Source organism: Chinchilla lanigera, unplaced genomic scaffold, assembly GCF_000276665.1.
Source record: "Chinchilla lanigera isolate Chin_1 unplaced genomic scaffold, ChiLan1.0 scaffold00051, whole genome shotgun sequence".
NCBI lineage: Eukaryota > Metazoa > Chordata > Mammalia > Rodentia > Chinchillidae > Chinchilla > Chinchilla lanigera.
In genome coordinates, this window is record NW_004955452.1 from 13,875,845 (window position 1) to 13,887,998 (window position 12,154).

Below are 12,154 nucleotides of genomic sequence, written 5' to 3' on the forward strand. Positions count from 1 at the left end.
GCCAGGCCTCGGGGAAGGGGACCCCTGCCTTCCTGCCCGGGGCGGAGGGGGCCGTCCGGGCCCCGGGGGGCGGGGACCGCGCCCCAATCTGCAGACTTGGGCCGGATCTCGGGGTGTGCGGGAGGGCGGGAGGCCCAGAAAGGTGACCTGTTTCTCGGGTACGGGGAGACCTGACACAAACCCACATGACCGGTGCCGCCAGGGTCGCAGCTTGGCTGGTTCTGCCTCAGGAGGGATGATGTGTGCCCGCCTGGTGCACGCGGGGGCCCTGCCTCTACCGGGAAAGGTTCTTTACCTACCGCGGGGGTATTCCTGGGTTTGGGCCGCACCCTTTTTTTTCTTTGCACTGACAGACGGCCCAGAGCCCTCAGATGAGGAAGGAGAACTTCCCCAAGACATCTCTCAGGACTCCTGAAAGCCAGAGTAAAAATAGTCCCCCTTTCTCAAAAGCCCTGAAGTTCGGCCTCTGTCAGTTCTGTGTCTAGGCTGACCCTTCTGTGCCAGGGGAATTACCTGCTTGCAGCTCCAGCACAGGCGTCGGTGCCCTGAGTTCTCTTCTCCTTGGGCAATGCGTGGTTTAAGGATCAAATGAAGGAGAAAGTGCTTTGCAAACTAATTCGGGTGGGTATGGATGGCCTCTAATTATTCCTTTCCCTAGGCCCAAACCAAAGGAAGGATTGCAGTCTGTCACAAATGTCCTTCGATTGCTCCTACCTCAAACCCCGGCAGGTTTCGTTTCTAATGCTTTGGCTAAGTAGGGCAAGGGTTTAGAGGCAGTGATGGAATTAATTTTAATATTCAAACCTTAAATACGTAGAGGACAGCGATAGAGTGTTTCATTTTTTTGGTGCATAGAAAAGTAGGTTTACCTTTTGAGTTTGGAAACTTTTCAGGTTTGTTTACTTAAGACTTGTTTGTGTGAGTGATTAAACCACACCTTACTTGCTTAAATTGTTTTTTGTTTGTTTGTTTTTGTCTTTTGGTTTTTGTTTTTTTGAGACAAGGTCTTGTTATGTAGTCCAGGCCGGCCTTGAACTTGCTCCATCCCCTTGTCTCAGCCTCCAGAATGCTGGGGTTACTATACAGGCGTGTGCTACTACTCCCAGACTTAAGGTTTCTTAAAGACCCTCGTAATCAAATGTTATATCCCTTTAAAAAATAAATTGGTTTGTCACATTAGTATCATTTGATAAGCTTGACCGTATTATGTTATTTTAGATATGCCCCCCCCCAAGGATGATCAGGACTTTAGGAATGTAACAGGCCTCTGTTAGAATCCAATCTAGTAATTTAATAGTTTTATAACCCTTGGCAAATTACTTAATTCCTTTGAACTTGCATTTCCTCGACTATAAAATGAGGATAATAGTAATTATATGCTGCAATATTATTGTGAGAATGAAATGAGATAATGTGTGTGAGAAGTCTTATTTGTAGACTAATGCATCAGAGATACTCAACAAATGTGGCTTCCCTCTCGCCTATGAGTAACACACAATTTTTATTTTTGGTACCGGGAATCGGAACTCAGGACCTTGCGCTTGCCAGGCGTTGTGCCGCTCAGCTATCTCCCCTGACCCGACCCGGGTAACTCACAAAGCAACTGTTGCATTTATGAGCTGATACGGAAAGAAAACCTTGTAACTGTGTGCAAAAGCAGAGTTTCCTGGAAAGGATCAGCCTGATAATGTTAGGAATTGCCTAGGGGCTCCTGTCTTCTATTCCTGAGCCACTCTTTGCTTTCATTTTGGCTTTTGCAGGATTGAGGACTTACCTATTCACCCAGGATTGTTGAGATTGTGGAAAGTTAACTCTCACTAACCACATTTATAAGACACTGTGATTAAGCCAAAATGTCCTGTAGCTCTCCATTGAGTGTAATATTTTCCTTTCTGCTAACACTTTTTTTTTTTTTTTTTGGTGTTGCTGTAACTTGGAAACCTAATTAACAACAATAAGCTGCTGGTGGAGCATGGAATCAGAATAAAGGGAGTCGGTAATCTGCTGGGATGTTTCCTCCAGGGTGTTCTAGAACCTAGAGAAGCATCCTTGTTAGAGCCCACCTAGAACAAACGCTCCAACAGTTACTGGTTATTAACCCTTTTTAGTCTTACTTTGGCCCCTCCTGTCACCCAGCTTTAGTTCTGACAGTAACTCTGAAATAGAATTAGATTACCACTTATTTTGGTTATGTTGATTATAACTTTTATTTTTGCACTTCTTTATAATTTGGAAATTACTTTCACAACTCTTAGCTTATGAGATGCTCTGGGGGACAGGCAGGCAAGGCAGGTATTTATCCTCATTTTATAGATGAGAAAATGAAGCTCAGAGGGTAATGACTTCATTAATGTCTCAAAGCTGAGTATAGGACATCTGACTCCTAGTCTAATGCCTCCCTCCTTGTGTAAGGCTGACCTTGTCCATTCTGGAATAGGTCATCTGTGTTTCCTTTTGGGAAAATGTAATTTTCTGGCTGTTACCAAATTTTGGGAATGCCACCAATAAAAACCCAGGGAACTTTGAGCACTAACTGTAACTTTTATGTGAGTGTGATCCTAATTGTATATTTATTAAGTACTTACTGTTGGGAGGCACTCTATTACACCTTTTGTGTACACCATCTCATGGAGTTGTCACTACAGCCTAATGAGGTAGATCCTATTGTCATACACCCCTGTGTTACAGATGAGGAAACTGAGGCACAGAGAAACCAAAAAACTGACTCAAGTTCATACAGTTAGGAAGTTATAAAACCAAGGGTGAAATCTAGGTAGTTTAGTTCCATGGCCTTAGCTGTTGTGCTTTCTTTCTTCATTAAGTAGATCCTTTTTTTTTTTTAATTGGAAATTGAACTCACCACCTCACACTTGCCTGGCAGGTGCTGTGCTGCTGAGCTATATCCCCAGCTCTTCATTAAGTAAACAAAAAATTTTAATCACTTGGAATGAAAATTTTAGAATATAGTTTCCAAATAAATATGTTAATGTTATTAAAAGAAATGGTCAGTCACCTAATTTTTCTTTTATTAAGAAAAAGAGACAGAATATTTTATTCTACTTTTTTTTTTTTCTTTTTGGTGCTTTGGATTGAACCCAAGGCCTCGTAAATGCTAGGCACACACTCTACCACTGAGCTACACAGGCTGGTCCTCTACTTCTTAATCCATTTTAAGTACTAAGGATTGAGCCCAGGGTCTTCACATTGAGCTACATCCCAAGTTCTATCTGTCTATTTTGTTTTGAGACAGGGTCTTGCTAAGTTTCTAAGTTGCCTGGGCTAGGCTCAAACTTGCAGTCTTCCTGCCTCACTCTCCAGGCATGTACCACCACACCCAGCTCTTAATCCTTCTTTCAATTCCTTTGCCACTGTTCTTTGACATGGACTATGTCAGAGAAGCATAGACACCATAGGATTGTGAAGTATACTGAGGAAGAGAATGTACTGGACTGGGAGTTAGGAGACCTGGATTCTACGTACTATGGAAAATCCAATTCATAGGCAAATCACTTGATTCAAGTTTCTCTTTCCAAATTTTAATTATACTGTATTTATTTATTTTTGACAGTACTAATGATTGAGCCCAGGGCCTCACAAATGCTAAGCCAGCACTCTGCCACAGAGCTGCATCCCAAGCCCTCCAAGTTTCTATTTTAGAGCTGTGTTTCTTCTAAATTTATATTACAATGATTGCTTGAATGCATCTTGGAAGATACAGGGCTAATTTACCTTATGATTTTTTTTTTTTTTTTTTTGAGACAGGGTCTCAAAAATGTATTTCAGTCTGGCCTTGAACTCGGTTGTTTTGAGACAGGGTCTCAAAAATGTATTTCAGGCTGGCCTTGAACTCACAGAGCTCCTCCTGCCTCAGCCTCCCAAGTGCTGGGATTACAGGCATGGCCCACCACACCTGGCTTCTCTATATTTTCTATCTGGAATTATTGGTAATGTTCAGTTTAACATTTACTTCTTAGGACATACTGGATGTGGAATTAGGTGTTGAAGAAAGCATGAATGGTAGGCTCATTTCTTCTAGGAATTTATAGTATAGTGGGAAGAGACAGGGTAATTTTCTTATTCTTGTGCTAAGTGCTACCCTGTACAGAGAGTATTGGGAATGAAGAAGATGGACCCTTCAGTCAAGGACAATCAGGAAAGGCTTTCTAAGAGGTTGCATCTAGACTGAGCTTTTTTAATGACAAGTAGAATTTGGAAGAATGAACAATTAATTTGACATGTGAAAGGATTTTCAGTACTTTATTTGTATATAGTGATGTGATTTGTCAACACAAATTTTATTAAAATATTTGCTTTCATTTTTTAAGTGATGTTGGACCAGAGCAGCTTATTGTTTTATTTAATTTCATTTATCTTTTGTCCTTTTGAAACAGGGTCTCACTATGCAGTTTAGGTTGACCTTGAACTCACTTTGTAACCGAGGCTGTCCTGGAACTCCCAGCAATCCTCCTGCCTCAGCCTTCCAAGTGCTGGGGTTACAGACTTGCACCACCATGCCCAGTTTGAGCAGCTTACTGTTTTAAAACTTTCTTTTCTTAGTGAATTGTCTTTGTTCTCAGTGAAATGGCATTGTAGTCAGAGAACTTGTAACTTTCCATTGTAACTGGAGCCTACCTTGCTCAACACCTATTCATGACAGAAAATATGTTTATTTTTTAGGCTTGTGTCCACTTGATATTCTCAAAGGCAGCAAAGGTTTCTCTAGACAGTTATCTTCCAGAATGTTTAATTTTGAGAGAGAAAGCCAGACAGATAAACACTTCTGTGGAAAAATAAGTTGGGTAAATGATGAATTCAAGTTAAACAGGTTTGCCAGACACAGTGGTGCACGGCCATACTGTAATCCTAGCTATTTGGAAGGCTGAGCCAGGAGATTTATGAGTTCAAATCCAGCCAGCATGGGCAATTTAGTAAGACCTTGTCTCTAAAAAAAATAGAAAGAGCTGGAATATAGCTCAGTGATAGGGCATATGTGGATTTGGTCTCCAGGACCAGAAAGAAAAAAGTTAGCTTCCTATAATCCCCGCACTCAGGAGGCTGAGGGAGAAGTATCACCATGAGTTTGAGACCAGCCAGAGACCAGCCTGGGCTACACAGGAAGACCCTGTCTCAGAAAAAAGAAAAAGAAAAAAGTTAAACAGATTTATTTGTTGCATGACCTTTTTAGAGAATTTAATATGACAGCATTCATTGGAATTTTAAGAAGGGAGAGAATATTTTCTTTATTTTATGGAATGCTTTCTTTTTGTGGAATGCCTTATAAATCGTCACTGAGATAATTTGGAGAGATTACTCTGCCTAGACCAGAATTTCTTCTACCTGGCCACTATTGATAATTTGAACTGGATGACTCCTGCCCAACTAGATACTAGTAGAATCATTAAGTAGTACGCAAAAAAATTAAAAGTCTCTAGAGTTTTGTCAAATGTTCAAAGTAAGAAGCACTGGTCTTGCTGGGTGTGGTGGCACACCTCTATAATTCCAGCATTCAAGAGGCTGAGGCAGGAAGATCACCATGAGTTTGAGGCCAATCTGGGCTACTTAGCAAGTTCAATACCAGCCTGAACTATATAGGGAGATCCTGTGTAAAAAGAAGAAGAAGAAACACTGGTATAGACTATAATTCTTTGAGAGCAGGGTCTTCATCTTCCTGAGTCCATTTAGGCACATAAGAAATGTTTGTTTGTTTGTTGTCTTTTTGAGACAGGGTCTCCCTATGCAGGTCAGGCTGGCCTTGAGCTCATTTATGTAGCCTAGGCTGGTCTCGAACTTGCAATGATACTCCTGCCTCAGCCTCCCAAGTGCTGGGATTACAGACATCCGCCACCATGCCTGGCAGGCACATGAGAAATTAGTCATTGTTTTTTGAATAAATAAACTAGACTTTAGGAGGAAATTTCAGATTGTCTCAATTCTAAAAATATCATATTATAGATTAGAATAAATGGCATTGTCGGTTTAGTATCAAAGTTAACAAATTAATCGATATAGCTTCTGTTTAATCTCTTGTCTGTACAATCTATAATAAAGCAGGCTAATTTCTAGGGAATTAATAGGTCATCTCAAATTATGAGGGTGATGGCCCCCAGAGTTTAAAGATTTTTTTTTTTTAGATATTTATTTGCTTAATTTCTGTGGTGCTTGGGATCAAATCCAGGGCCTCTCACATGCTAGGTAAGGGCTCTACTACTGAGCTATATCTCCAGCCCTGGTTTTATTCTTTATTATTTTTTCCTGGTTTTATTTTTAAATGCATATAATTTTTTTAGCCTCACCATTGAGTCACTAGTGATCATGAAACGTTTTATACAACAGCCTAGCTTGGAGAGGAATTCATACTAATTTTGATGTCCCTTATATTTGAAATAATAGCCACATGACAAAATATTTAGAAATCTATAGAATTTAAGTCAACAGACTTCCTACACTCTTTATATCAGCGTATGTTCAGTGAATTACACAATTTCAGTCATTACAGCTATCATCATCGTCCTCATTGGACTATTCTCCTTGATGACCAGATAGCCCAGCAAACGTCTTTCAATCTCTTTAGGGCCTCCGACCAACCTCTTTCAACCTCCCCGGCGCCCTGGCCTTGGAACTGTTGGAAAACCAATTCGACTGTTAGCCAATCATTTTCAGGTTCAGATCCCTAAAATAGATGTGTATCACTATGATGTGGATATTAAACCAGAAAAACGGCCTCGTAGAGTGAACAGGTAAGGATTAGAAAGACTGTATATGTATATGCATATAATTTATGACATGTCATGTTATTGTTTTCTGAATGATTTCAACCCATGTAGGCTTAGTTTTTAATCTACAATGGTTAAGTTTCTTATGTGGTTATCCTAGCAAAGTACTAGATGGATCACTGGCCAATCAGTAAGTATATACTAAATTAAAAAGTGAGGTTACTTGTTGACCAAGAATAGCAGAAATTTGTAACACTATATGAAGACATTATGTCTGTGGGAAATAGAACTATCTGGATTTTTTTTTTTTTTCCAATGTAGGGGAGTATTGAACCTAGGGCTTTTGCATTGAGCTACATGCCCAGCTCTTTTTTTTTTTTTTTCGGTACTAGGAATTGAACTCACGACCTTGCACTTGCCAGGCAGGCGCTGTGCTGCTGAGCTAAATTCCCAGCCCACCTACCCCCACCCCCGCCCCAGCTCTTTTTTTTTTGGTCTTTTTGAGACAGGGTCCAGCTATGCAGTTCAGGCTGGCCTTGAGCTCAACTCACAACAATCCTCCTGCCGGAGCCTCCCAAGTGCTGGGATTACAGGGATTATAGGCATGTGCCACCATGCCCAGCTACAGGAAATATTTTGTACTATATTTTTTCACTATAGATTATCAATTTGGCTTTTGGTATAGTTGATGTGATGTACACTTGTAATTATTTTCCCATGGTATAACTGAGATAGTCGTAGTAAAAGTAGAGGTGATAGTTAACTTATCCGTTCAATCAGGCATGCCTGTAATTCCAGCACTTGGGAGGCTCAGGCAGGAGGATCCCAAGCTCAATCCCAGCCTGAGCAACTTAGTGAATAGCAAGACCCTGTCTTAAAATACAAAATACAAAAGGGGGGATGGGCTGGGGATCTCATTCAGTGAGAAGACTCTGTGTTCAAATACCTCGTACCACAAAACTTCTCAACCAATTCAACAAATACTATATTGAGTGCTTCTTCTCTGTCAGATGTTGTTCTGTGCTGTGACAATACAGCAACAAAACAGGCAAAATTTCCTGTTCTTGTCTTGTGACTGGAACCATCATCTTCTAATAATCTAATAAAAAAAGATGAACACAATGAAAGAGGAAAGGGAACTGGTATATGTTCTCTAGGCCTTTTAGAAAACCTGGAATTAATTATTCCTTTGGTCACATACCTGTGAATGTATGGGAGAGGTGATATGGTACATATGAAGGCAATGGGATGTTCTGAAAGGAATTTCTCAGAAATTTCACAATGGCAAAACTGAAAGACTCCACACTGTTTTACCCAGCATGCAGCCAGCATTGTTGTAAACAAACAAGTTACACAATTTTGAGAGTCTTGCCAAGAGAATTGTGTGACTGCTGAGCTTATTAAGTACTCCAAAGGCAGAGACTGCTGCTTGCAATGTGTGGAGGAAAAGAATCAGAAAAAGAAGGAAACCCAGCCAGACACAGCAGCACATACCTATGATCCATGCTACTCAGGAAGCTGAGGCAGGAAGAGAAATGAGACCCTACCTCAAACAAATAAAGCTCAAAAAGGGCTGAGGATGCAGCTCAGTGGTAGAGCACTTGCTAGTATTTGTGAAGCCCTGGATTCAATCCCCAGTACAAAAAAAGAAAAAAGAAAAGGAGAAAAAGCTAAAGAGAAAGGCACCCAGGTTCAACTGAAGCACCCGCCCACTCTACCTAGAGAAGCGCACCTTATGAGAACCAAGGGAAAAGATTCTGAACTGCTAGAAGCTGTACCCTATGAATTCATGGCATCACAGGTGTAGAAGGGAAAAGAAAGATCTCTAGGGTATTTTTTTAAGTTCATACTCTTGAGCTTATAGTCTAATAGAGAAGACCAAAAATAGATAAATAAAGCCAGGTGTGGTTGCTTATACCTATAACGCCAACACATAGGAGGCTTAGACTGGAGGATTGTGAGTTCAGGGCCACCATGGACTACATATACATAGTGAGGCACTGTCTCAAAAATAAATGTGCAAACAACATATTGTGTGTTGGTGAAGAAAAATAAAACAGGGATAGAAGATAGGATTGGGGTGGGAGGTGTGCCAATTATAGATGCAGATGCAGATATAGATATGGTTAGAGTCTCCCAGAAAGCCCCCTATCATGCAGTCTTTTTTGTTTTATTTTGTTTTCCGGTACCAGGAATTGAACTCACGACCTTGCGCTTGCCAGGCAGGTGCGGTGCCGCTGAGCTAAATCCCCAGCCCCCATGCGGTCTTGTAGGTAGTCATAGCACGATAGCATTTATTCTGGTTAGATGGATTTTGAATAGCCGCATGGTATGACTTAGATTTTTAATGGGTTACTGTCATAGCTGTGTTGAAAATAGACCCTAATAAGTAGAGATGAAAAAGCAGGGAGATCAATTAGTTGGGTTTTTTTTTTGTTGTTGTTGTTGTTTTGTCTTTTTGAGACGGTCTCTCTGTGCAGTTCAGGCTGGCCTTGAGCTCACTTTGTAGCGAAGGCTGGTCTCGAACTCACAACAATTCTCCTGCCTCAGCCTCCCGAGTGCTGGGATTACAGGCGTGTGCCACCACGCCCGGCCAGGTTTGAACTAGGGAAATGTATCATCTGATGTTCAAGAAACACTGAATTCTGCAAAATGGAGCTCCTTGGAGACCTTGATAAAAATAACTTTGGTGTAGGAAAAGCCTTGAGGAGAGCTGTGTCCAGCTTACAGCCCTGGACAGCTACTCGTGCAGCCTTACAAGATCAAGAACTTTTAAGATTATTATGTGACGTTAGCGGGGTTTTGCATGACTTGATTTCACAGGGCTTGAACAAGGACTGTGTAGGCGACCACAGAATGCCACGTAGGGGAGGGCGCAGCGCGGTGCTACCTCCTGAGCAGGCGCGGTCCACAGGCATCCAGTGGGAACGGACTACGTCCATTACAGAAGCTTGAGCAGCTCGGCCAGCCAAATGCGGTGATTACCATAACAGCATTTCAGCCTGCTCACATGTGGTGTGCCTGCAAGGACAGGTGTTTATTGTTACTAAACAGGCAGTTTCTCGTCGCTCAATGCGGCCAGGCAGGCTGAAAGGTTCAATGTTTAAAAGAGAAAGGGGAAGAGTAACTCTTCAAAAAGATTTTGATGCCAAGGAACAGAGAAGTGGGAGGTTTAAAAGTGGAGGAAGTGAGGTCAAGAAAGCTTATTTGTTTGTTTAGAGATACTGGGGATTGAACCCAGAGCCTTCACACTGAGCTACAGCCCCAGACCTTTTTTATTTTGAAACAAGTTCTCATTAAGTCACAGGTTTGCCCAGGCTGGACTCAAACTTGAAATCCTCCTGCCTCAGTCTCCCCAGTGCTGAGATTACAGGTGTGCACCACCACACTTGGCAAAAAGTTTAACTTTTTAAGATGAGAGATATTACAGAGTATTTGTATGCTTAAGAGAATAATCCAGTAAAGGGTACAGTTGGTGACTCAGGAAATGAGAAAATTCTGAAGGGATATTCCATGGAATCAGAATAAGTAGCCTCTTGTGTGAAATATGTGTATCTTTTCTTAATGCAACTTTTTGAGGTAAGTGTTATTATTATTACCATAATTCTACATATGGAAGAACAGGTATGTGAAAGATTTAGTAACTTGTCCAAGATCGTTCAGCTACACCACTTAATCATTGTGTAACAAGGGACAGCCACATGCCCATTCTGAGTTTTCCTTCCTTCATCCCTGGAATTCAACCCAGGATTTCATGTTAGGTAAGTTCCTTATCACTGAGCTACACCCCTAACCTCACTTTTTTCTTTTTGAGGACAGTAATCATTGTCCCATTTGTTTTACAAGGATATAAAGATTAAGTGAGAATATTGGTGAAAATATGTCTTCATTATAAAATTCCTTATGGTTATAATTTAAGAATGTAAGATGAGAAATTATCCTTCTCCAGTATGAAAAAATGTATAGTTTTGGTTTATTTTTGTTTTCTTTGTGGTAGTTGGTATGGGATCCAGGGCCTTGTTCACAGTATGCAAGTGCTATACCACTGAGCTACATTTTCAGATCTTTTTTTAAAAAGAAATTTAAACATTAAGACAGTTTGGAAGCCAGGCTTGGTGGTGCACGCCTATAATCCCAGTACTCAGGAGGCTGAGGCAGGAGTATCATTATGAGTTTGAGACTAGCCTGGGCTACAAAGTGAGTTCAAGGCCAGCCTGAACTGTACAGGGACACCCTGTCTCAAAAAGACCAAAAAAAAAAAAAAAAAGTTTAAGTTGCCCAGACTGGCCTTGAACTCTCAGTACTCCTGCCTCAGCCTCCTAAATGCTGGCATTGCAGGTATATGTCACCACTCCCAGGCAAAATGTGTAGTTCTTTTTTTTTTTTTAGTTTTTATTTTAAAGGAAAAGAAGCAAAAAAAAATGTTCTAAAACAATACAATAGGAGGATAACAATGGTTAATACATTGCATATTGTTATCTTTAAATTACTAGTGTACAAGATAACAGCATTTAATTATCAAACAATATTAATACAAGCTTATCTTTTCAATGAAAAATATATAGTTCTTAAGCCAGTTTTTTCAAATGGGAATGTATGACACTAGTACATTTCTCCATCAGTCTTTTTAAATTGCATGATCTGGTTTGTAAATGTGATCTTTCCATAGATTGCATTAGTAGTAATATTAGTGCACTGACTAGTTGTGGTATGTTTTGGCTAAGCTATAGTGCTTACATATAGAGTGCACTGACATTGGTAAGACAAGGCATAGAACTTTTTACTCACTGTAGCATTCAAAAATCTCACACACCCAGATTGGTCCACATCTGAAATTGTGTACTTGTTTCCTTGCTGCTGCGTTTATTTCAGGATCCACATGTGATGCAATCTTGCAACTGTACAATATGCAAGAACACTTTAGTAAAGCTATGTATACTTGATTGAAAGGATTGTGTGTGTGTGTGTGTGTGTGTGTGTGTGTGTGTGTGTATGGTGCTGAGGATCGAACCCAGGGTTTGTGCATGGGAGGCAAGAGCTCTACCACTGAGCCACATCCCCAGCCTGAGAGAAAGGATTTTATTGTAAAAGAAACTGTATTCAGTATCTTTCTTGGAATGAGAATGTTGTAGGACATCCTCCCATTCCATAAGAGTACACTCATTGCCAAGAGTACACTGCTTGGGACCTCTTTGGAATGAAACAAGACAGTATGAAGAATAATGAATTGAAATTAAACAAAGGAATTAAACTTACTTGAGTGTCATGCATTCTTATTTTTTTTAATTTTATGTGGTTATTTTATGTGGTTATTTATTTTATGTGGTTATTATTATGTGGTTATTTTATGTGGTTATTTATTTTCCAAATAATACTGATTAAAAATATTTACACATCTACTTTTATTTTATTTTATTTTTTTATTTTAAAGAGTAAAAAAA

At 40.3% G+C, this 12,154-nt stretch overlaps 1 protein-coding gene across 1 annotated transcript in view; it reads left to right on the forward strand.

The window, feature by feature from the left end:
• Nucleotides 1–6,571: 6,571 nt before the first annotated feature.
• Nucleotides 6,572–12,154, forward strand: part of Ago4 (argonaute RISC catalytic component 4) — a gene marked incomplete at its 5' end in the record, with an annotated part of 40,175 nt that continues 34,592 nt past the window's right edge. The window contains 1 exon segment of the mRNA XM_013519611.1: nt 6,572–6,737. Coding sequence (XP_013375065.1) covers nt 6,572–6,737 — 166 coding nt within the window.